The sequence below is a fragment of the Nymphalis io genome, chromosome 6, assembly GCF_905147045.1.
Source record: "Nymphalis io chromosome 6, ilAglIoxx1.1, whole genome shotgun sequence".
In the NCBI taxonomy this organism is placed as follows: Eukaryota; Metazoa; Arthropoda; class Insecta; order Lepidoptera; family Nymphalidae; genus Nymphalis; species Nymphalis io.
This window is the reverse complement of record NC_065893.1, coordinates 6,082,757-6,110,720: the sequence shown is the minus strand read 5'-3', so window position 1 is coordinate 6,110,720 and position 27,964 is coordinate 6,082,757. Positions and strand designations below refer to the sequence as shown.

At 32.3% G+C, this 27,964-nt stretch overlaps 3 protein-coding genes across 4 annotated transcripts in view; 2 read left to right on the top strand and 1 right to left on the bottom strand.

The window, feature by feature from the left end:
- The window catches only part of LOC126769026 (uncharacterized), a 158,866-nt gene extending 158,572 nt beyond the window's left edge, over positions 1-294 (bottom strand). Inside the window, exon 1 of the mRNA XM_050487564.1 lies at positions 228-294. The gene's annotated coding sequence lies outside the window, so the exon portion shown is untranslated. The remainder of the gene's footprint in view (positions 1-227) is intronic.
- LOC126769018 (3-oxoacyl-[acyl-carrier-protein] reductase FabG-like) overlaps positions 1-27,964 on the top strand; it is a 134,884-nt gene that overhangs the window by 39,760 nt on the left and 67,160 nt on the right. The window lies entirely within an intron of this gene.
- The window catches only part of LOC126768936 (forkhead box protein O), a 71,294-nt gene continuing 48,375 nt past the window's right edge, over positions 5,046-27,964 (top strand). Inside the window, exons 1-2 of one of the 2 annotated variants that reach the window (XM_050487408.1) lie at positions 5,046-5,967; positions 7,626-7,837. In XM_050487408.1, coding sequence (XP_050343365.1) covers positions 5,739-5,967; positions 7,626-7,837 — 441 coding nt within the window. In that variant the 5' untranslated portion in view covers positions 5,046-5,738. The remainder of the gene's footprint in view (positions 5,968-7,625; positions 7,838-27,964) is intronic. The other variant, XM_050487409.1, reaches the window with a different exon arrangement.

Here is a 27,964-nt window from a genome sequence, read left to right as displayed (position 1 = left end):
CATATTTAAATATGAAATGTTTTTAAAAACAAAAACCATAATACTCTTCATCAAAAGTAACAATTAAATATTGCGGCCGATATGTAAATATTGGAGCGGAAATAATACATAAATGTAAACATAGCAAAATTAAGAAAATAAATTTTAAAAAATTGCCTTGCAAAAGTTAATAACAGGCTGTAAAAGTTATAATTAACCTTGCGTAAGTAGTATAAGTTTATACTTACCAATCATTCTATCCGCCAAACGACTTTTTAATATCACCAGTTATATAATAGTTTCAAAAGTTTTCTCACTTATATTCGAATACAAATTAATAAGTAATTTAAAATAAAATTATCAAATATTGGATAAATAACACAATTAATGAAGATGCTTAGCAATGTCTTGTTTATCAGGCGTTACACAAAGGAATAAAGGAAAGCAAAGTTTCAAAGGAAGTTCACCCTGTGAGTGTCCCGAAACGACTGAACATTATCTGGGGTGGATTTCCTCATTTTCGTCCGACCATAGGGCATTTTTCATACCCTTGCAGTAGGTATTTTATTTTACCTTACAACGCCATCTGTATTTTTATTGTGGTAGTAAATAGTACATCCACAGTTGCTCAGTTATGGCGCACGGCGTGTATATAGCAGTAAAATTACTATAGAATAGTTGACAAGAAAGTTCCTTATATTATCCAAAGATGACTATAGTGCATATAAGATTCTATTTTAAAAGTACTTTTTTAGTAAACAGAAAGTAATGATATATTTTTATAGATTAAGAATTAATAATTTATATTTGAAATATACCTGATGTATAGATAAAGTAAGATGTTTTTCATAAATTAACAAAATACGTACGTTATAGTTAGCTGATAGTCCGTAGGTAAAAATTGCTTTTTATGAATTTTAATGACAGATATTTCACGTATAACTGAATATTCACTTTTAAACAATAAAACGTTCAGTTTCAGTAGTAAATAAATAAGTTAAAGTTACTCGCAATCACTCTAAACGTAATCGTTTTATTTAACGTAATCGTATTAAAATTCGTAAAATAAATGTGTTGTTTGCCTTTCTATCGAGCAAGCTATTGAAACATCCTAATAGTTAAGCTTTTTAAGTGTATCATAATAGTTGTATGCATATATAAAGGCTTCATGCCATGCTGCGCGGCTGCATCGCCGCGCGTGCGTCTTTTATTCTAAATAATCTGTCTAATTAATATGTATGTGGCAACTATACAACAAGTGCGATTATTTAAGTTCAAATATGTTTTAACTGAATATTTATGTCAATTTATCAAAAAAATAAATAAATAATGGAACTAAATTATAAATAAAATAAATAAATATGTGCAACCAAATTTTACTCGGTGGCAAGGCTTTGTGGTAGCCAGTCTGGGTAGGTACCACCCACTCAAACCAGTAGAATATCTGATTCTACCGCCAATCACCAATATTTAGTATTGTTGCGTTTCAGTTTTAAGGGTCAGTGAGCCAGTGTAACTACAGGCTTAAGTTTGGTGGCATGTAGACGATGTACGGAATATTTAATATTTTGTAAATCACCAATTTCTATGGACGTTGGTGACCACTTATCCCCAGATAAATCTATTTGCCCATCCGTCAACTTGATACAAAAAAGTTCAAACACAGCAGCCGTCGAGGAAATAAAATTTCACAGTGGCATGACTGACATATTACTGATGATCGTAGGCCGTAGTTCTGCAATGATTCCTGATAGCCGTTTCCTTCGTCGTTTATAAATTTAAAAAAAGCTGTCATTTACGGTGGATTAGGAAGAAAATGGGAGAATGAGGCCATTTACTGCTCTCTGAATCGCAGAATCGAAATCGAAGTTTTCGAAAGAATACGCAGTCTTGGAATAGTTCGAATACTGGACTATAGCCGAACGTATGTGGCATCGCTCGGCGTAAGTTACAGTTAAACAATAACTCATTTATTTTATGCATATGGAGTTTCATGTGAGTAATAGTCTTAATGTGATTAAGCTGTGGTAATGGTGATCCTAACAAAGGACTGGGAATTGTGGTATTGAGTTGTTATAAACAATTGTTAGAAATAATAAATAAAGTTAGTAAATAAAATAACATATAATTATTTAGGTCTATGGCAGTGCATTAACATTTATGACATACTAGCCGTGACCGAGGTTTCACCCGCGTATAACTTAAAAAAATCACTAAGAGCTCTAAGAGTTATAATTTTTCAGTATTTACAACATTGTTCGTTTTTTTTTCGTGGTATTTATTCGGTTTTTGCCGCACTAGGGTCTAGGAATTGGAATCATACGTGAGAAAAACAACATTCCCTTAAATCTATTCCGACATACTTGAATTTCTGTCTTACCTTGTTCTTTATTTATTGTGACTGCAAACGATAACTTCACAGGAAATTGTGTCCTATTAAAACTAAAACGTAAGTCTGTTTTTTCTTTTTAATAAGTACTTATTGTCAACTAACCGACTACGTGGTTTATTTTTCGCCCAGAGAATCGGAACTGCTATTCAAGGGAAAATGCTGCTAGCATTCTTGCCATCACACCACGCGGTTACGATTTGTACTATTTTTAACTATTTTTTAATTGTATATATTTAAGGCTTTACTTCACTTATTAAACCAACTGACTAAGTATAAATTTAATAAAACCATGAAAAAAAAAATATGCGGCAACGAAATGAAATACCTACCTAAAATATAGACTTTAACTTACACAGTTATTTACAAACCGAAAATAAATACGTATGAGTATTTTTAAACAAATACCCTACTCAACTACAACCCGTTGTAAATACTGTAAAAAGTGCTAAAAACTGTAAAAAGTGCTAAAAACTGTTTGTCTGTTTTCGGTCTTGTCTAGATATCTTATTGAGTGTTATTGTTTAAGCTCTAAACCTTCTCCTCAAAAGAGAGAGGAGGCCTTAGCCCAGCTGGTAGCCCTGATGTTAAGCATCGACACGGTCTAGGATGTAGCACGCTTACCTATAAGAAACCTGTTTACTCTGGATTTGAAGACACCAACATTGTACCTATCAGGAAATACGGACTCAGGCAAAGCATAGTTTCGCAGTGCGAATAATGAATGTGGATTCAAAGCGCTTCGTACGTAGGCGGGGAATTTCCACTGTGTACCTATGGCGCTTTGGTCGCGTTTGTCTGGCCGTTCGATGGTTAAAAGGGGCGTTTTCGATGGTAAAGAGGTTTTGATAAATCGCAAATAGCCATATTAACTTTAAAAGAGGCAGTTATTTTGAAATCACAGACAGACAATTTAATTTTTTTTTATATCTATAGAGTATAGATATAATTTAAAACAAAAAATAATAACATATAACTAATAAAAGAAAATAACAACCGAGAAATATCTAATCCTTTTAACTTACTGTAAAAGGGATAAAACTTAACCCTAAATAAATTTAGAAGTAAAAAGTAATAATAATGTATAATCTATTCAATTAAAAATATGTATTAACATTTAACATAAAACTACTAATAGAAAAGATTTACTACCGAGTTAGAATTGCAAGCCTTAATGGTTAATACGAAAACATTTAATTTAATAGTTTTACTTAGTTTAATTAAGAAATGAGTCTTTAACTCACTCTCCACCGCGATTCAGAAATTGACGTTTTTAGCATACTGCCATCTATAGGCTAATGGGCAAAACATCTATACCTTTTTCTTTTTTTTAACGCTGGAACAACGCCTTGCGTTTTCCCCACGGGGACAGTGGGGGGGGGGGGTATGTGAGGCTCGCCGGTGTCCAAGGCGCCGAGTGCGCCCCGAACATCGGAATACCCACTAAAAAACCAGCGGTACCCTTACCGTCTTAACGAGGAGCGCCACGGGATCGCTTTCGCATGCTACCGTGTAAAAAGGGAGTGCGTAGGCCGGGAACCGAATAAAAAAAAAACATCTATACCTATACTAATATTATAAAAAGGTAAGATAATGGATAAAATCAAAAACTAATAAAATTATTTTTAAAAGTATTTCAACACACCGTTTAGTCTTTATTTCTTTAAAATCGGTTGAGTCTATCATAAGATATAAAAATTTAAGTTTTTGTAGTTTTAATATATGTTTTGTATTGCATTAAATTGCTTAGTTTTATCTTTATTTATCGTTTATTTAGATGTTCACGTGTAGGTCACGAGATAGCGGACGCCGCGAGTGAATCGCTAGTGACCTATAAAATTCAAAACAAAAATATTAACTTAACTAACTAAAGCCTTATGCAATTAAGTGTTTAATTTTGTAGATTACTTAGATTAAATAAGAAAAAACTTAAAATAATCTAATGAAACGACAACGCGATATTGTAATAAACACGATTTGTAATAATATGTATGTTAGAAGGTCACTTAATTCCGAAAAATCTGGACATCGCGATTCAGAAATTGATATTTTGAGTATACCGCCATATTTTATAACAACATAAAACGCACTTTTTTATAACTTTTGATAGATTCAACCGATTGTGATGAAACAAAGACTAAACGGAACCTTGAAATACTTCTTATAATAATTTTGTTACTTCAATTTGTAATTTTTAGCCGTTTCCGAGATTAACCTTGACAAACAGAGAGACAGACTGCAACCTTAAAAGCTAGTCTCAATCAACGAGATCAACGAGATAGTACTACTACAAAATACATGTAATATGTCTGTAACTAGAAATACAGTAAATAGTTTCCTATAAAATATAAATTAAAGGTAGCCAATTACAAATAAATTGTACCTGAGTCGTAAAAACATGAAACTTTTCGCCTATTGATTTTGATAAATAGTAACATAAACGGCCTGTAATATGGGTTGGCGAGTTATCACTTCGTTAGTGTACTTGTGGAGTAAAAAAGCAAGTGCGGCCGAGATGGCGAGCCGAGCGGCAAGCGGTCACAAGACGCGATGCTAGTTCTCCATCAGCGCCCTCCTCCGTCCCTCCGCGTCGCCCGCGGCCAGCGCGGCGCCCGCGAACGGAATTCGCACGGCCGCGGCCGCCTCGTGCCTCACGAGTCACGAACTCACAACGCCGTCACTCAGTGTACTACCGACCGCTCTTGCTCGAGGACGATTCGTTGTTTCTCGTAAGCGGCATTTATTACGCAGTTACGAGATTTGCCGACCGCGTGGGCATTTGCAAGTTACCCTTGTTGCGCTCGTTTTTCGGATGATACCAAAGTGCAATATCCAGTGATACATATAGTCATTAATATGAAACAAAGTTTTCTAATACTGCCAGACAGACCAGTTTAAAAAAAGACACTAAAGTTTGCAATTTTTGTTTTTAGTGTTAGTGATAATTACGGACAACTTTAATTTTGAGCTATCTTACAAGGTTAACACTTCTAGCCCGTTAGCGATGAATTGGAAAATCGGCGCGTAGTCGCTCACGTGGTGCTCGCCCCGCCCCCACCTCGCTCCGCGCTTATATTTAGCGAAAATCGCCTCTAGGGAGCGGCCCGACGGCAGATACGTAAACGCTCATCGCTGTTTATGCACGACGCCACATGTTATCGGTTTCGTGTAACAGAGCGATAAGAAGTTAGATAACCTTTGCGGATCGCGGACTGAGACGGACTGATCACGTTCTGGAAATATAAATATTCACTTTAAAATATAAACTTAAGTTGTGATGGTAAAAACCAAAGTAGATACGTGCCATTGAGCATTGCGTACGACACACCCACCAAAAAAATTCCACAGCCTATCAACATTACGCATCAAAATGACTCTACAAAGAGGAAGTAGTTATCATAGTCCATGGTCTTCACAGACAGGGCTCTCAGAACTTGATGGAACTATGGTGGAATTGGACCCTGTGGGAGAATTAGCAGAAGTTGGCTTTGAACCACAAACGCGCGCTCGTTCTAACACGTGGCCACTGCCCAGGCCAGAAAACTATATTGAACCCGAAGATTCTGGCTCCAAAAAGAATTCCAATCAGAATCTAAGCGGTAAATATGTGGCAATATTAAACTAAAATTACTAATAACATAATTACTATAGACAAACATGTATTGTTGTTGTATTGAAACATTTTTACTCAAACAATTTAGTACAAAATATAAAAAAAAGAAAAATATAAGCCAACGATTATAAATAGATTGTGTACCAATATTAGATTTGCTTTCATAATTATACCTACTTGCTTCTATCTAAGTCTTAGTTCTTATTTCAGTCCGATAGTCTTCCACGTTAAGGACAATAATATGCTAAATTATATCCTATCATGAGATGATAAAATGTTCTTAACCACCTATGCTCATAAAGAATAAACTCTGGTTCGACATTTAACTCTATTTTGTTTTTATCATTTAAAATAAATGATAAATATATATTTACTTAAACTAAAAAAAGTTATTTATATGTAGGGATTTCGAAATGTATAATTACAGAAAATTTTATAAATTACTTTTAACGCCTACTTACTTATTTCTACACAGTCTATTTTGAATTGTTATTTTAAAATATGAAAAGACTTTATTTTGACAAACTTGTTTGTTAATAGTACAAATTAATTTGACACGGACTATAAAAATCTAATAACGATTGTACTAAATATAGCTAATATTATATTGTTTATTAGTTAAGCATTCTCATTCAATACATATACCAATTTAATAGCATTAGGATATTATACTAAATCCCAATTTGCCTAGCCACTAAGACCACTTAGTTTCTCATTAGATTAGACGTCTGGATTAGAGTTACCAAGTTATTGGATATTTTACTGTCAAACAGCCTTATTAACGAGGAATGTTGAACTTTGATATCATACCGTTGTTTGTTCGCAACAAGACCACTGCCTATAAACCTATGTAGTAGAAGTAATAGTCTGATTTCAAAATTATCATAATAGGTAAAGATAGTGTACAAAACAAAAGACAGACACTTAAATGTTGCAATAAAAATACATATGTTATTTAAGTAATTTATTAATCGTTAATTATGCAACTTCAAAAAACTTAAAATCGACCTGGCTTCTTTACCTAAAGTTAATACTTCCTTTTGTAGCAATAAATAGTTTTTTTTTAATTTATTAGTTAAAACGCTTTTAATTGATAATTAATTTTATCGTTAGCTGATAAGAAACGAATTCCTCCAATAATAAAATCATCTTAAAGATTATTGGATAAATAACATTATGGTGACTTATAAGAAAATGGGATTTTATTAAATATAAATAAACAAAGGACGTAAATATAAATGTAGTTACACAGTGTATGTATGTGTGCAGTATACTTACGTAACATACTGAAAGGTAAATAATAAAATGGATAAAAAACGACAATATCTTATACAAGCAATTCTACTATACTATAGTATATAATAAGTTATATAGTATAGTATATAATAAGTTGAAGAAAATATCGTCTATATCGTCGTAAAATCTTGGTTTGTTTTTAAATTTACTAATTTAATTTTATAATTATGAAATATAAAAACTTTGTAGAAGATACATTTAGATATAAAGTTTATTATTCGGTGTTGAATTGGCTGTATACTAGAAAAATATTAGCCCTTAAGGAGAGAAGTACATGAAAATATTAGACCGTTAAAGCAGATTCTCTTAAATATAATGTATTATAAATTGAACGTGAGTATTTTACAGGTGCACCACCTCTGCCATCTTCAGTTACAACAAAAAAGAACTCTTCGCGACGTAACGCTTGGGGCAATCTTTCCTACGCTGATCTCATCACACAAGCCATAACCTCCTCTCAAGACAACAGGTTAACGTTGTCTCAAATATATGAGTGGATGGTCCAGAATGTGCCATATTTTAAGGATAAGGGCGACAGTAATTCCTCTGCTGGATGGAAGGTGAGATTATTCCTCTTAAGTTTTATTAAATGTGCTCGATAAAAGTAAATTATGATAACATTTATCGATTTCAAGTTTACACATACACTTGAACTACGATGTAATCGATATTTTTCCACGAACACACACACTTTTTAATGTTTCGCTTGGCTTTGAACCATTAATTCTGTTGGATGCATTACAATATGAAAACGCCTTACATACCTAGTAAGACAAACTCAAAAGTAAAGATCATGGATGTAATGAAAAATTAATTATTTCTTAATTGATATGCATATAATTAGTTACACAGTAATTATTTAAAATTATATTTACATATAGCGGGAAAAACAATAATGATAACAATGAAACAACAACAGTTTTAAGTGCGTACCTATTCATGATATTAGGCGTCTTGCCCACTCTGCGAAAATAATTAACCAATAAAGGCTCTGGCTTCTTTTCAATAGTTGAACGCAAGCTATCGGTGACTTCCGTGTATAAGAGTTGCCAACTTTTGTAAATTATTTATTTAGAATTTTATAGATTCTAAAATGTACGAGGTTAGCTTCATTATATGCTATTATTACTTTTTATAATTTTTTAAGAAAGTGCTTATGTTAATGTTATCGTTATGTATACTTTGTGGAGAATGTACTAATGTTAAAGTTAGATACCGTGAGAAGTAGAATGTTAATAAAACGCATACGAAGTTATCTAATATTTTTTTAACATTTCGTCTAAAATGGAAATATATTAAATATGTTTTAATCGTAAACAAGAAGATTTACTTTTGATTAATTTCTTAGTATTGAGCACTACGAAATTTGGACGAATTACGCAGTGGCAAGCGTTATCTCAATCCGAACTGCGACATGACCGATATAAATGATAATAAAAACACTATTACTCTTGACGTGATAGCTTCACACATGTCCATTGCTCTTCCGGCAATGACGATTGTAAATGTTACACTTTATAACAAAACAATGAAATTTGAAACACCCGTAATATCCACAGGTATGCTAACAAACTATGCGATCAAATAGGTAGAACAAGGAACGCCTTCTTAAAAATCAAATAAAAAAAAAAAAATTTTTTTTCACTTTTAAGGTAATTATTTATTATAAATATAATAACATTTTCGTTGGCGACCTTCGGAAATATATCAGTGGAATTGATTAATGAGTATGCATACAATACTCATTAAATCGTCTTGGTTCTGATGTCCGATTCTAACGATTACCCACTATAAAATAACGTTTACAATTCAGCGGACACAAATCATGTCACTGTTTGCGTAAGTAATCAGCAACATGTAAATATTATGTGTTACGTTCTGACATATGTCAATTTTGTATTCGGCGAGAGAAATAGACGTATGCATTCTCATAAGCTGAATGAATGATACTCGTGAAGTACTGGTGGTAGGGCTTTGTGCAAGCTCGTTTGGGTAGGTACCACCCATTCAACAGATATTCTACCGCAAAACAGCAGTACTCGGTGTTGTTGTGTTCTGGTTTGAAGGGTGAGTGAGCCAGTGTAATTACAGGCACAAGGGACATAACATCTTAGTTTCCAAGGTTGGTGGCGCATTGAAGTAAGCGATGGTTAAAATTTCTTACAATGCCAATGTCTATGGACGTTGATGACCACTTACCATCAGAAGAAAAAGACACGTGTTTTTTGCGTAACGATTGCGTCTTCAAGTTACATATAAAGAAAATAATTCATTTGTTTTCTATTTTTGCGGACTACATTGTGGGAAAGTTTCTATAAACAGTTTAATTTCGTGTCGCATTCATAATAAATTACGTTCGTCCTACGAACTAGATTCCAAATAAGACATTTGTTTATTATTTATTTGTATTAATTTTTTTATCGTTTTTAATAAAACAACTTGACTCGTAATTATACAATTATTAACCCTATAAACAAACAATACATTAGCAAGTATAACTACCAAGAAACTTTAATAACAACAACAACAACATAATATAAACACAAAATGTAATATTAATATTAGTTTTTTATAAACGAAATAATTATTAGAATTTATTTTCTTTCATTTCCATTAAATTTATTTTATTTTAAATGAACGTTAATTAATAAAAATTAGCCAATGCTATAGTCGCGTAAATGTAAATAAATAACAAAATTTGTATTTGCAGTTTTGTTATCGCATCTAATCTCGTTGAATAGTAAATGAATGTTACCGTTACACTGTCCCGTTATATACCTTCGTAAAATCTTGTATCCTTATTCTTACGCATTCTTCAGATTATTGAAATATCTATTTACGTTTGGTAACCAGCTCGATATAGTCTGGACTATATCGAACTGTACTATATATATTGTACTATAGCTTACAGCTTCGAATAACTACACTGGCCTCCAAAAAAATCGACCCACCTACATTTTTTGTAAAAAAGCTATCGTATGGTTTTAAACTACCACATATTTATATTTTTAAGATTGATAATGAAAAAATGCAATTGTAGGATTGTACAAAAACAGAAATAGTGCGCAAAAAATAGGTTTTTAGGTAAATATGTGACAAAACACGAAAACACAAAATTTTACGCAATTTTATTTTTTTGTGTACAAAACGATTATGCCGTTTGTTTTTAAATTTGGGTGCCTAAATCTTACTTTAATATACTACTTTTAATATACTAGGCCTGCATACGCCTATTAAGTGACCTGATTAGCTTTTTAATGTCTTCCTGTGGGGTCCGTTGCCATTCTTCAGTTAGGGCAGCTTCCAGTTGATTCAGGGTTTCTGGAATTGGATTTCGTGCTCGAACCGTACGTTTTAGCTGGTCCCAGAGGTGCTCTTTTGGGTTTAAGTCCGGACTATTGGCTGGCCACTGCATAACTGGAATTTCGACTTCCCTGAGATAGTCTTTAACAATTCTAGCGACGTGAGGTCGTGCGTTGTCGTGCATAAGTTGGAAATTATCCCCAATATATCCAGCGTAAGGCATCACATGAGGCTCCAGAATGTCCGTTATGTAAGTTTCAGCATTAACAGCACGATTACGGAAAAAAACCAGCTCTGTGCGTCCCGTCAAAGAAATACCTCCCCAAAACATTGTAGAGCCTCCACCAAATCGGACTGTTTCTCGAATGCAACACTGAGAGTAGCGTTCTCCTGGCCTTCGCATGACGTTACGTCGTCCATCAGAGCCTACTAGGGACATTCGGCTTTCATCACTGAACAATACTATCTCCCATTGGTCCATTGTCCAATCGACGTGCTGCCTATCAAATTGTAGTCTTGCTTGTCGATGGGATGCTGTGAGTTTTGGTCCTGTTGCTGGCTTGTGAGGGGTTAAGTTTTGCTCTCGAAGTCTTCTTCTTCCAGTATTTTCACTCACAGACACTCCACGACTTTCTCGGAGTCTACCTTGAACGTCAACAGCCGAAAGATGTCGGTTTCTTAAAGACGTCAAACCAATAAAACGGTCATTGGTCGGGTTCGTGACACGCCCCCTGCCAGATCCTGGTCTCCGGCGATACTCCCCAGTCTCCAAGTAGCGTTTGTACACTCTTCGCACCGCTGAACGACTTAATTTTAGTGTTCTAGCCACATTTCGCTGACTTAACCCCTCATGAATAAGAGCTACGACTTGAGCAGCTTCTGCTTCAGTAGTATCCATTTTTTATGTTTAAACTTATTAAAATTATTGTTTCAACAAAGTTTCATACACTTAATCAATAATAAACATCGAACCGAGATGACTCCGCGTTAAGAACTGGAAATAAACTAACCATGCACTTTGTGCACAAAGTAACGTTTTCTTATCAATACTTTAAAAATATTCCAAATATCCTCAATAACACTTACAACTCCTCCAAATCAATATCAAGTGGATAATAAAATGTTAAATGTATGTCCCATAAGTAAAACAATCCACCTAGGTCGTCGCATAGTTAAGATAACAACTTTGTAAGTAAAAAAATACGGGTGGGTCGATTTTTTTGGCGGCCAGTGTATATAATAAAAAGAAGATTCTGTATTCATTGTTGATATTATTTATATGTATATATATATACATATCAACAATGAATACATTATGTATATATTCGAATTTCGAACGCATTAAAATAACGATATTTTTTTTTGGTGGAATTACCTGCTTATATTTCAAAAGACTTACCGATATATTTTTTTAAACACGTTTTATTAGCGCTGATTTAACAATGCATTATATGTAAAATTTATATGTATACATATTTATGATCTTAATGATTAATTGAGGTTACATTGATGTACAAGCGCCTTCTATCTAACTCTGTGGATATTGATAACATTTATGTCTTATTTGCACAGTGACATTACTTGTGTGATAACAAAATAAATAATATCAAGCGCTCATTCGTTGCAATGCCTGCATAGTTCATTAAGATATTATAAGTTACTATATTCCTTTTATTAAAATGTCGAGTTTTGTACTTGCTGCATCATATTCTCCGAGTCTGATATAAAACAATAATAGTATCAGGGTTAAACTTTGTAAATAAAAATTAATTTGTAAGTAAAAATAATAAAATAATATATACTAGTTCAGTGTCACATATATCGGTACAAAGTGTAGATTTTTTCGATGTAATCAGATGAATAAGGAATTTATGATACAATTAAACCCATTTAATCAAAATTTTATTGTACACATTTCGAAATACAACAAATATTCAAAGCTTTACTAACAGGAGTAACTATAGGACAATTTTTTTATTGTATTGTACATTTCAAAAATTATTTCTTCACGTTCCTCTTTAAATAATTAAATATTCACAAAATATGATCGCCATAACAGTCATGTTATCTTTTTACCTAGCCCAGTTGTATTTTAAATGCAAGACACGAATAGATAACTGAATATTAGATGAGAGATAGAAAACAAAACAAAACATGCACTAGGCTATTGTGTTTAGGTTTTTAAAATAAAAATGTATAGTAAATTAAATGTTTATTTCACGTTTTTAACAGGTTTTGTTCTAATTATAATAGCCGTTTCGTCTGTTCCTTTATTTGATGACGACACTCAATTGTGATGCTTTAATCTGCGTACATTAAATATGAGACAATATTTAATATGTTATAGGGCTCGTAATTTCCATTGTAATATTATTATTCTGAGCATGAACTTACTGGCAATATTTATAATAAAAGATAAGAGAGACATTGACACATTTTTGCGAAACATTGAGATTATTATCAATTTATTTTATTTTTAATTGATTTCAATAATAACATGGAAATTCTTATAATAATGTGTATTAATTTGTTTCTCCTCTAAGCGTAAATTTATTTTTCTAAGTTCTGTTTTGACTTCAGATCGAAGATCTTGTTATAGAAACTGGTGGTAGGGCTTTGTGCAAGCTCGTCTGGGTAGGTACCACCCACTCATCAGATATTCTACCGCAAAACAGCAGTACTTGATATTGCTGTGTTCCGGTTTGAAGGGTGAGTAGCCAGTGTAATTATAGGCACAAGGGACATGAAATCTTAGTTCCCACGGTTGGTGGCACATTGGCTATAAGCGATGGTTGACATTTCTTACAATGCCAATGTCTAAGGGCGTTTGGTGACCACTTACCATCAGGTGGCCCATATGCTCGTCCACCTTCCTATTCTATAAAAAAAAAGAATGCAATAGACGATAAACTTTATGCCTTAACGCGGCTGTATTTCAGCGTTTTAATTTCAAATGTTATGCTTTTTTTTTCTAACTGTAACTTGTTGACATTATATCGTGGCCATTATTTGCAAATTTATTTACATCACATCAATTGTAACCTTTACAATGTGCATTAAAAATAATTATTTATTACGAGCATAATAACTAACAGGCTTAAAAATAGACGTATGTTTTTAATATGCCTATCAGACAATCTATGAATAGAATGACATTGTATTATAATTTACTCAAAACTGTACCATAATATGTAATAGCAAGTTTTCTTGTTTAACACGGAGAGCCATGAACGTCTTGATTTTACTACTAATTGTCGTCTTAAGAAATGTTTAGTAAAACCAATAAAGGCCTTCAAAAACATTTTGTCAAGTTAATGGGAAAGCTTAGAGATTATTCCAGCACGCTGCTCTGGTCCAGTTAGGTGCGTTTTCGTATGGCAGAATTTCATTGCACACATGTTTCTTTACGATATTATCTTCCACCCAACATTGCAAAATCTTTTTTTTTCTTTTTGATTCTTATAGATATTCGTATGTAGATGATTTAAGTAACATTTTTTTTCGTTTGTAGTAGCTCTAATAAAAAAATAGACAACATCGAAAAAAATCATCCCCGGGTATTGTCGGCACTCAAAATTATGCCGAGACGACGCCGACGTCGTCTCCGCCGAGCAGGATAGACCCTGTCCCGTTCCTGCTCCGCCGTGTCCTTCTGGACCATGACGGTGTCACAGAAGGAGGCTACGGCCCCCCATGCCACAGTGGTGGCGTGGACCGAGACGATATAGTGAAATCTAAAGCAACAACACAGGATAGAATTCTTAAGTTCATCGTGCATAGTAAATCGATTAGATATAGTAGACGGTATGACCGCCGCGTGGATCACTGGCCTTGGTATCGTTTGTTTAAACGATATCGACCCAATTGACTATAGAGCTTCGGAAAGATTTAGTTAGTTTGCCATTTATATTGGAAATATTGTGATAAGAGTCAAGAGAATATGAAATCATAACGGATAATGGACATAAATCGATAATTTATGAATAATTAAATATCATTATCTAATGTTGTTTATAAACCAATTGAATTAATCTCGATATATTGATTGGGGAGTAATACTTTTTTTTACGCAATATAAAACATATTTTATTATTTTAAGTTAAGTGCCACATTAGGCTGTCTTTGTTAAACGTTGTATTACTTCTATAAAATAAAAATCGCTTATCAGAATATATGTTGTGAAGATTAATATCATTTTATTACTACATTTTAGAAAATCTTAATGCAATACACCAAAAAAGGATTTGATAGATTTGAGTAGTCGCCTGTATGATGTCTTTTCCTTAGGAATGATTTAACTGGTCGGTTGGTTTTCCGCTAAAATATAAAAATAACGTCTTTGAAGCGCTAAATAATGGTACGGATAGTGATGAGAAGTGATATACTATAAGACAAAAAAGGCTTCGGCTCTTACGAAATCCTCGGTTCGAGAAGGGGTAGTTTACTATCCATTGTAGGAAACTACACGACATCGTTATGTGAGATAAATATATTTAAAAAATTCACAGATCAAAACTAGCATGTCGTTTCTCTGAATACAAAAAAAAAATTTTAGTATAAGAGTACTTGTTGCATAAAGAATGTCTGCGCATAGCTATGCCACACAGGGTCCGACAGATGTTTTTTAAATTACTACTTAATTACAATAATTGACGCTGAAAAAGTAGAAATAGTTTTGTAAATAGTTCAAGGTTCGTCTTAAAATACTTTTCTATATATTTAAGTAAAAATAGAACTGGTAAAGAGCGAGTTTTAGTAGCTATTTGTGAACACTTCTCATTTATATGATCACTTTTCTATATAAAGCAAGAATAAAGTTAGGCTTTATATGTGAAGTCGCAATAAATGATAGTCAAAATAGTTATTATGACAAAAGTATCTTATTGTGGCTTAACATTACAAATAAATAAAATTCAATTTAATATTTGTTGGTTTTTTTTATACTTTGTTTATATGACGAATGTTAACAACAAATAATAATAATAATAAGTAACAGTAATCAAGGGTTTCCTTCGTATTGACGCAAATTATGAAACATAAGAATTATCACAAACCGTTTTGACATATTTCCCGCATTAGCTTACATTTACGTTATTTCATATTAGCTAAACCCGCGGCTTCGTGGAATTTATTATAATGATGGATTGAAGTTATTTTAAATTACAAACTATATAAATTTTTTTAGAAAGCAACTAAAAAAAACTGCAACTCTTCTCATACTGAAAATATAGAGCCTGTGCTCAGCACTGCAGCAGTGCTAGTACTTATATGTTGATCCAAATTTAGGGTAAATTTTGCGATTCTAGCAGAATCGTTTAACCTAATCAAATACCTAATCAACAAATATTAAAACTAACATTTATACTATTATATATTAATCATAAAAAGAAAAAGAATCACTATTTTAATAAGTCGATGTTAGATGGAGCAAGTTAATTTTTTTAATAAAATATTTTTTAAAGAAATAATGGTTTATACATGTTTGTTACCTTTGTCGTTTAGCGTAAACTTCTAAAAGTATGTGTCAAAAGAGTTTTTTTGAATAAAATATCGCCCCACCTGGAAACTGTAACGAGTTTAGTAATCTTAGTCATAAATTTGCCGATACAAATTTGTTCTACTTTTCATATACAGGAGGAATATTTGAAGGGGCGACTGCAATAGAGGTTGCAAGTTACGCCACCTGCCCAGATTGATTTATACCTCTTGTTTGTCACAGGGCCGATTTATTTGAATTTCTGCCAGCCAGCCTGTAGCCGCCGGATTAATATCAACCAGAACTCCTCTAAATCCAGCTCTACTTCGGGGCAATAATTCAATATTTCATCTATCGGGCCCAGACCTACTCTGAATTAACATACAAACGTCAATCGTTTCATGAATAAAAAATGTATTGGATTTAGTTGAATGACTAGCGCGATGACTGCGATTCTGTGGTCGGGAAATTCGGAATCGGCTATAGCAGAAATATAAAAAAATATCCATTTACTGATTTACAATACCACTGTATTTAGGCGGTTATTTATATCTTTGCTTTATTTTAAATAGCAAACTGGCAAATGGGCCTACTGATGGTAATTGGTCACCACTGCTTACACGAAGCCCTACCATTAACGATGGTTCTTATCAATTAACTGAACTACAAGAATAAAAATAATAAATAAATAAGTAATATCTTCTTAGATAATAATTGGCTTAAACTTTTTAATTTTTATAAAATCTGTTTTATCCCTTAAATAAATACTTAGTATATTAAATATATAGTATACTGCGGCGTTTCAATGCGATTAGTTTGTTTGTCCTCTTTATAATTAAAATAGATTTTAATTTCTTTTTACTTCTAGTAAGTCTAATTTATTAAACGTACTTGTAGAAACGTCGACTCAAAAAATTCCACGAGAGTTCCATCCAATGAAACTAGCTAAACCGGTATTGAAAACCACATGACTCTTAAAGCCACATGTCGCAGGTACTTTTATACATATGTATGTAAAAAATAAAGCTAAATAGTCAGGAGTTATTAGTTTATATGGGTAAAATTTGCGACGTTACTTAAACCTAATTGGTTGTTTAGTTATGCATTGATTTCTCTCTTTCTGTCATTATTGATTTGACTTTCAAAAGAGAAAGACAACATTTTTTAACAAGTCACTCCCTAAATAGCATTTATAGTAAAGGCGTAGTTGTTGTGTTTTAGTCAAGATGGTCTAATTGATAGAAAACGGTACACCTTTATCAAATGTTAGGCTCGTAACTCTAGTCGATTACAAAGTATACAAATTTGTATTTACGGTTTGTCGATCACTGCAATATCAGTATGAGTCGAGAGAATTTCCTATACTTTCATAACAGTGGATTAGTGGATCATTGTTAAAGCTTAAATGTTATTGATGTTATATAGATAAATAAGCCATATCGTTTAGGTCCAAGTTTCCAGACATTTACGAGGTATAACTTCAATTATAAAAAAAATGTTAAAAGAATATTACTGAAGGAAATAAATTTCGTGTTAAATGTTGTTGTGGTTTTATACATCCGATGAATAAACGATATACCTACACCTATAGGAAATTCTCGTGTCTGTCTATCACGGCCTATCTTAAAAAAATATTGCATGAAAACATTTTCATTTTGTTACTTGATAGTGATAGTAGACCCAATTAAGGATGTATAGCATAAATAATGACGAATTCGGGGATCTTTTTGTTTTGCAAGAGGGTTTTTATCAAACCAGACGAATAAAATGATTGTAAATCAAGGGCATCGCGCGGCTTATTAAATGAAGGGGATTGTTTTGTGAAATACGGAATATTAAATTGTTTGAAGCTGTATATTTTGAACGTTATTATAATATAAAGAAATAAAACGGCTTAAAAACTAAAACTCGACTATGAAAAATCCTCCTCGTGTGATTAAGCACCACTCACTCATTAGATATTGTACCGCAGTACTTACTATTGTTGCGTTCCGGTTGTAGGGATGAGAGAGCCAGTGTAACTACAGATACATGGAACACAATATCTTAGTTCCCAAGGTTAGTGGCACATTTTACATGTAGGGGATGGTTAATATTTCTTACAATGCGAATATCTATGAGGTGGTGACCACTTACCATCAGTTGGCTCGTTTGTACGTCCGCCTACTTATTCTATATAAAAAAATCTATCATCTATTAAGAAGACAACTTAAATTAACATCGTGATGTTTACATAGCCGTGGTCTTATGCCACTTTGCCCTAAGGATCGCTTTCTACTGTAATGATGGATTTTAATATTGTGAGATAAATTCTGCACACAATTTATAGTCTAAGATACGTTATTAGAAATATATACCCTCATCTGTTATTTGATAATGACAAAGCTTATATGTCAGATAATATGTGCCACATTTTTGAAAATGCAAACTAATACTGTTGATTGGGGAATAAAATAAACTTTCATTACATTAAAAAAAATTAAATAACTGATGAGGGTATATTAATGACGCCTGTATACCTGGATGTATCTTGCAAACATTGATATATAACGTTTTTTTTATATATCAATACTATAGTTGTGCTAAAGAGAAAGTAAACAAACCTATATTTTTCCAATTCCTTGTGTAAAATTCTCTCGGCTAATGTTCGATTTTCATCAATAACAAATCGGGGAAGTTTATAATTTAATTTAAATAATTTATTTGACTTTATTATCGTTAAACTATAAAAATGTCTTATATATAATTTGATTTGTATTTGAAATTCTAATAATTTTCTTATTGTGAAAACGCTTTTGGTTTAATTATTATTGGGCCTCGACCGCAATGAATTCTGAGCGATCCTAATTACTGCAATTATAAAATTACGAATATGATGATAGACTATTATCAATTATACCTTTAAATGATCTTAGATTAGCCGATATCAAGTCATGAACTCAGACTCTAGGGTGGCTGAAAGGAATATCTTTTATTTTTATTTGTAACACAGTTATTTATTTAAAAAGCTTGATAACGCCAATAATAAAATATATAAAGATTAACATGACAGAATTTAAATTTTAATCTTCATCTGATTTGATGCTTCATGAATATTTTGATATTATTAGCCCCGATAACGATAACATGTGTAAAAATTTATGTAATTTTATTATTTTTGTTTCATTATACTACATTAAAGTATGCTTGCTTGTTCTAGATTTTCCACGAAATTAAGCGGATAAATATACCGTTAAAATATAAATTTTATAATTATTTTTTAATCAATGTACAGTTATTTTTATAATATATAAAAAAAACCAAATACGCATTACAAATTTGTAGAAAAAACACGCCGTCTAAAAGGTTATCCTGTGTCATTGTACCCAAGACGCTGGCACTATTATTGCCTCTCTGCAACGCTAGACTCAGCTTTTGAGCTAAATAAGCGCCAGCTCTTGGGTCACCAGATGTTTGGACCAATTTCTTTTTTTGAGTGATTTTATATTATTATTTATTTCTTTATTTATAAAAGTAGCAAAGCGAGCGACGCAATGGTAGTTACATTTTCTCATTCCCATTTAGTGATATTAAGGAATTAACTGTGTTTAATATCCCATCAAAAACATAAATGTGAAATGAGAGGCAAGTTCAATATTATCATATATACCTTGGTTGTTGACTTCAATGACAAAAAAAGTGAGATCTAAATGGGTGCCAAGTTCAATGGTTAGTTTTGAAATTTATTTATAACAACATAAAATATTTTATAACAATAAATTAATAATATAATATTGATAATATATTGAAGCCTGAACTGAAGGTCTGACTTGGCTAGTTCTCATATCATTACTTTTTGTGTAGATTGTTTTATCGCATCGTTCCCCAACCCGTTGCTCCTCGGCCACCGCACCGTGCGCCGTGCGTCCAAAATACCTATTATTTAATTATTTATAAGTAATGATCTTACACTATTGATATGCGCTAAATATAGAAATATTAATTAATACTAAATGAAAGTTAATAACGTAATAAATACGAAAGTCGACTATACTATTGATCTATAGGTCAGTCAGTGATAAAAATGTCGATTTTTAACGTTAAATCTAAATAACTCGAACTCGTCTTGACACGCTACCGCGTGTCTAGATTTTCTACATACTTCGTACTATCATTCAGTTATTATTGTTATTTTCCTCATTCTTATACTATTTTTTATTGTTCCTATTTTCATTATTATATAGTAATAAAGTAACTCTTTAAACGATTATGTATTGTATTGCATGTGGCAAAATTATTTGTTAATGGAACAAGCGGTTCTGACCTATAACGGTTTCTTACACTAATCTCATTTAAAGTTATTAAATTACAAATTGTGACATTTTAATTATAAATGTTGGTGATTCAATAAAAATAAGATTTTTTGTAAAAGTAGATCAAAACGAATTTCTACCAATATTTATAAATTAAAAACCCGACTACAGAAATAAAACGCGGTTCACAAAGTACGTAACAAGAAAATATTTTTGTTTGACATTCTCATATCCCTTTAAAAATTTTGATACCTTTTTTGGTAGGTTTGGTAAAGTAATACGCTATTTAAACAGTATATATCAGGGTGATTTAGAATATATTCTTTTGAGGTAGGTCAGATTTAGAAAACCAGTAAAACACACATTTTTACAAATTAGGCTAAGAGGAAACAGACTCACAAATCGTACGTTTTATGCATTTTTGTAGCTGGTTTAATTTTAATTGTAAATAAAATGTTTATTAATTTTAGATTTATTACAACTAATTCTTCAGTGTTTCTAGAACAATAGTCATAATGGAATAGCGAGAACCAGTTAAAATGTCGTAGTGTCAAGCATATATAAGAACTTTGCAAATGTCATTGAAAGTGAATATTTTATTGTATATTTAAAATAAAGGTCTCAATTTTTTTGTTTATTTCATTTAATTCTTGATTTCTTGATACGCATTAAAATTGACATCTCGGCAATGTGGTAGTGTTTATGTTGCGGCCAGGCACTGTGTTTACAAACATTAAATTGTTTACTCGGCTGACAACGCAGTGTAAACGGCGTCACGCGTCGTCACAGTTGCGTCACGACTACCACCTTAGAGCCGCGGCCCAATCCAGTTCTATTGCGTCTTATAAAACATTGCGATTAATAACTACGGTGCAAATAACAAAACAATATATCACCCGTTATTATTATTAACTGTATGCGACTCCAAGAACAGACGCAGACAAGTTGCTAAATATTAATTTGCGTTACACCTAAAAATGCAAATAATTTTTTTTGCAATGGTTTATTTTCTTTTAAATATGGTACCTAAAATGTATAGTGGCTTGTAAAATTATAAGTTTATTTTGCATCAATAATTATAAATACACTTTCATGTAAACAATATTACAAATGGAAACTGCACAATATCTCATTGACTTTAAATGTCCATGCAAAAATTAAAAAATATATATTTAAATTGTCTATTTCTTTATTTCTTATTGTCTTATTTGTCCCAAATTGTGAATTGTATCCCGGGACAACACGTTGATATCCTCCTTCAAACCATGTTTTGTCAACATCGTCATAAGAAATTGAAACCTATATGATTGACTTTACCCGCGTTATACGTTACTTTTTTGCACCGGTAGGTCGTTTCGTGATGTTATATATACTTAGTCCGTAACCTTTCTATAATAGAATAGATATATCTAATGCAAATTGGCATTGGAGATCATGTGGTTAGCGCGTTCAAACAAACAGAAAAAAAACACTTCAGTTTTGTAATAATATAGGTAGCACTGGACTAACTTGATGTTTTTGAACTTCGCAAATTGCTATTGAATACATGTATAAAATGGGCAGAAAAGCTGTTGACTTAACCGATCGGTTATAATACATAAAACAAAATTCTATTGATTCAATTCTCAAAGTAACTTGATTTATCATGTTCTGAACTAAACTACCGGGTGATAAATTGTAATTAATTAAAATGTATTTGTATTTCAAAATCAATGGATTGTTTTGGTGCATGAAGAAGGATCGTGGATAGTTTTTTTATAAATCTTCGCTAGTTTTATAATAGCATACTGTAGGAACGTGATGTATTCATAAAAATTATTCGATTAATTCTAAGACCGCAAATTATTGCGTCAGAAATATTAATTCTTTTTATAGGAAACCACAACGAGGAAAATTTAATTATTTTCGTTATTAGTATGACACTGCCCGATAATGGAGGCCGCGTAAGGTCTTCAATTACAAGTAGCATTATAGTTTGTGTTCTAATTATAGTATAATTAGTATTTGAATGTCTTAGTGTAATGGTTTGCTGGTGGCTTTGTGCAAGCTCGACTTCGTAGGTACCATCCACTCATCAGTGTCTTTGGGCAATGTCTTTCGTCCACCTAACTGTAATATAAAAAAAAAATTGAACGCTATTTGCTAGTAGTTAATGAAGGTAAAAAGTCAACGCTATCGTTCCCCAGATAGGTACAAAGTACTTGACAACCTGGTACACCCTCAATACATTGGAGGGCAAGATAACCAACAAGACATCATGCCTTGAATTTCTACTAGGAATGAAAGGGTACCGCTGGTCTTCAGTGGATAATATGACAATCGAGCAGGAGTTTCACAGTTCTCACCTAAAGTGGGTTATAGGATGGATTACGTTACTGCATTTTGTCAAAAGAAACAAAAGCTAACGATAATGATCGCTGTCTGTACATGGAAGATATATAAGTAAATTTATCATTATCGGTGTAGCCTTTATCAAATAGAACCCAAAACAATGATTGTTAGAATTTTTGTCTTTGCGTTTGTGGGCGCTAATCTTAGAAACGGCTTAACTGATTTGACTGACTGATTTGGGGTTTTCGCTAATGTGTTGTCGCAAACTTCACTCAAAATTTAGTGTTTGTTTTATTTATATAGGTTTATAAATAAAGTTATGTCAATTTGAAGAATCACGTCGAACATTTATTCGAAAAAAATTCTATAAAATAACTGTTCAATTGAATTTGTTGAAACTTTGGCTACCTATAAATGATATATATGTAAAATGATGATGATTAAAAGTTTATAGGAACAAAACAACGATAAAAAATGGACAGTTTCAGAGATTTAGATTCTTCCAATGTACATACATTGGATCAATCATATATAATAGGGTTCAGCTTATGCTGTTACATGTAATAGGGACCTGCTAAACCTCTGTCTGTTTTCGTTTGTAATGTATTTTGTTAGGTTAGGGACGTTAGTGTTGTAGGTTATTAAAAAAGCTGTACGTATTACGGTACTGTACATATGAATAAAACAATATATAATACATATATACAAATTCTAAAGTAAGAAGCATGAAATGTCGTTTTTGTTAGAAAAAAGTTTATTACAGCGTTTTTTTTTCATCAGTGAACTTACAATGATGAAAAAAACGCCGTAGTTACGTTTTTATAAGCATGTCATTATTTACAATAGACAGTTTTAGGTTGTTTAAAAATATTCATACTTAAGTATTTGTTTCAGTTTGTTCGGTTTCAGGGAAAACCAATAAATACTAATATCCCACGAAAATAAAACTAAAAATGTTATATATACTGAAATATTATAAGTCTGCTCTTAATAATTTCTTTAAGTTATACGCGGGTGAAACCGTAGGCACAGCAAGAACAATAGTAAAGTTAATGAATAACCATTTTAGAATTAACTTTGATTTATATATATATATATTCTTATACTAAAACTTGTATGCAACCATAATTATGCAATAAGTGACTAGTGGTTATACCATAAACATGAATTCACAGCATGGTTCTATGAATCACTCTCAATATAACACACATAAAATAATCGTAGAGCACTTCTAATTCTTCGAAGTATGATAAAACAGAATTTAAAGATTTTTTCAGTAAATATCAACGACAATCGAAGTTATACACATAACTTATAAAACAAGTAAAACGACTTTAAAAAAAATAATCAAAATCCGTGTCTACAATATAGGAGGAAAACGACGACACAGAACAACTTACGCATTATTGTATCATATATGTAGTATATAAGTATGCATAATTTGTTATATTATGTTAATTTTGCCGCGAGTCGAAAGGCTGCTGGCCTTGAAAGGCGCCGCGTGTCCCCGGCGATTTACTTATCGATATGAATACAAGTGCTCACTTATATTTACGTACTCATGTTTGGCACTTACATTTCCGGACTATTTTGTGATGTAAAATATATATTTTTAATGATTCTTTAGATTAACATTTTATCCGTTATAAAAACAAAAAGTAAATAATTTAAGATTCGACGCAAAGTATGTTAGCCTTGTACAAAGCCCAAATATTTTAAAAATATGTTATCAGTCTCATATAGTTAAAAGTATTTTAGTAATTGAAAAGAATATCCCATTACAAAGCTTACCATTGAATTGAAAACCTATTTATTTTTAAAGATACAAAATATATAGTAAATAATAAAATATCTTATGTGCTATACTAAAAACTGTAATACATCCATTATAATATAAGATATAGGTATATAATTCCCTTGAAATATAATGTTATAGAGATGCTTCCGTCTAACACATATATTTTTATGTACAAGTAAAGTGTATTAAAGTGTAAAATAAAAATACAATAATTTTTATAACAATACATATATTATTATTTACAAAACAACAATCAACTCCTAATAGTTATTTAGCTGCTACGCAATAAGAATTTATCAATTAGACTTTTACTCTCGTTTGTCCAAAGCCCACTGAAACGTTTGCACCGTCGACCGTGAACCGTGCGCAAGAGCATTCTCTCGTAAACTATGACATTTTACTGACATTGCGCATCTATTGCTTGTCTGACATTTGTAGCGTACAACCACCTTGTGCAGAACTTGCTTTATCGGGTCGGTCGTTCCGATGTAGTTTTTGCTGCTACCTAATATTTTTGCATTTTTTAATAATTGCTCCTCCTTTTTTTTTAATTAACGTATGAAGATATAATTTTCAATAAATACAAAATGAAGATTGACAGAACGTCTCGAAAACGATTAACCGGCCATGTCACGTTACCCTTGAAAAGTAACACTCCTGACCGGTTTACAATCTATTTATTGTGGTTCGTTCACCGTTACATACTTGGTGAGCAACAGGGATGCGGTTATCGCGCGCTATTTTCTCGTTTTGCTCTTTATAAAAAGCTAGCTGACGCATTGACAACGAGAGTTCATTGAACTGAACAGCTGCGGTAAAACATTACTTAGTACGTTTATGGCTACTATAGCTCATTTCCACATACTTAGTAATTAAGCATGTGTAAAAATAACTTTTCAAATTATTCATAATATTTTCAGAATATTCACATACAACGGTATAGTGTACTATGTTGAAAAATAAATTTGTTTTGCAGTTAATCATGAAATCTATTGCGTTTTAATTAAAACTACAAATGAGAAACGATTTTCGATTTCATTTGTTTCTCAATTATACAAAGTATAGTTTGTTTGATATAATATCGAATTACGAGAATTCAAGTAACGTTATTGTTACGCTGTAGCAATGTAATAACCCCACGTGAAATCAACAAGTGTTTCGTCTACGCATGCGCTCCCTTCCGTCTTGGGAAACCAAACCGCCGCGAACTTTTCCACTACGAATTCCCCATTATGTAGTTAACATTCTGTTTTGTTACTCTACTAAATTAGAAGACATTTTTTTTTTAAACATAATAATGTTACTGTTACACACTGTAACATAGTACTGTTTGTTTGCCTTATCTAATGTAAGAAAGCAAAACGCTAATCTTAAACAATAATGATCTTAGTGTGATAATGATACTGATACAATATTTTTAGGAATTACATTAGACTCGAACCTCAGTAGTATTCTCATTTTTCCTCCATAACATCGCAGCGTTCGCGGATGGAAAAATAGAAATCTAACTGATGTTGATACTAATTTATTTGTACACTTTGGTTGCTTTCAAAGAATATCTTACGGTATTCTGCTTTGGGATAATACTAGTGATACTGAAACTGTTTTTATTCTGCAAAAGAATCCTATTCTTCGATTTTGGAAATCTCTTCGCGATGTTTTTTTAAATAATGAGGGTATACTTACACTTGTGTCACAATATGTTTATAACAATATTATGTATGTTCACAATAAGTCGATAATACAGATCATTTAGAATAAAATGTCAATCATTGTATAAACACGAGGAGTAAAGATGGCAAAGACCATTAATGCTTCCTGGAACACGGTATTCGTTTCTATAATAAAATTCCACAGGTATTTAAGCTATCTTTATATTTCATTCAATACTGTCATGTCACATGTATATGACGATTCAAAAGTGCTTTTATGAGCCTACTTGAATGAATGATTGTTACTCCGGCATTTAATGACATAATAATGTCCTCCAGACCGATTTCGGCTACGGTGGCTAATCTCAAGACAATTATGCAGGAGATATTATAGTGCACAACTGTGTGCGCAGACACAGGTGCCCTCTCTATTCCCGATAGTTATCTCATAATCCGATGGGACGGCAATCCGACACAACCGGTAAGAGTTCAGGCGCAGAACCAACGGCTTTATGTGCTTTCCAAGGCACGGGAGTGTACATACTTCCAACTTTTAGACTCCGGACTGCAACTGAGAATTTTCTGACAGAAAAATCCAATAACTTTTTATTGGCCCTACCTAGGAATTGAACCCAGGGCCTCCGGGTCTGCGGAATTACATCAAGCCAGTAGACCAACGAGGCAGTCAGTCATCAAATTACATAATAGACTGTTTAAAAAACAAAACCGACTTCAAATAAAATAAGAGCCAATAAAAATTTTATCCCCTTGACTCTTAACATGACCGACATGTTTTTTTTTTAAATTTAGAACTAAACTATTTTCGTTTTTGTATACCAATTTATATCAGTAAAAAGTGATAATCGCTTTAACACAGCGTGAATAAGATAAAAAAATTTCACCATCTAAGAGGTGGATATGATAAATACAAAAAGCATTATGTAAATTTTGATAACTAAAATAATTTTAAAATACTATTCGTCTTTGTTATGTATTACCTTGTTAAAATTATTTGCATAGTAAAAACATATCAATATTAGCGTTGTAACATATTTTTTAGGAAACGTATACATATATGTTTCATATTTACATCGGAAAAATCAACAATGCTTAGGAACTTGGACCTTTAAGGCAATGCACCTGCAAAAGCCTTCCGGTGTTGCACATGTCCATGGGCGGTGGCTCTTTCCATAATGTGAGCCTCATACCCGTTTGTTCCCTCTCACTTAAAAAGAAAAACTTAATATCAAAAATTTACGTGGCATTTGTAAATAACATATTATATTTGAAATATTCTGGATTTTCAAATGTAATGCAATAATATTTTGTGACAAAACATGTACAGAGACCGTGAGGTCTACTGTTTGCGTTAGTGCTTTTCCCACCGATGTCGGCGCAGTGCTTACCTATTTCAACTCTAAAAATTACTTCTCGCCCGCCGTCTCCTCCAGCTAGCGTCCGCGTCCCAGGAATCGCACAGGAAACAAATATTTTGCGTTTTATAAACGGTCGGGTATGAAATCGGGTCCTCACTCACACCATCTTAATAAAGTAATCTTTGTTAACACGATGCTACTTAGAAATATATGCTACTTAAAATATAAGAACTTAGTGTACGATATATATAGATACCAGAGAAATATTAAAACAACGTAGAACAAAAGTTGAAAATTAAAGTAACGAGTTGGTTGGTGTCATTAAAAACATACGAAAAAAAATTCTTGTTTCGTTATGAACGTAGTAAAAGTGCCTTTTATTTTTAAATGTTATTGGGATTTGTGACTTTGAATATATATGTAATAATCACATCAGTTGCGTCAGAATCGACCTACGAT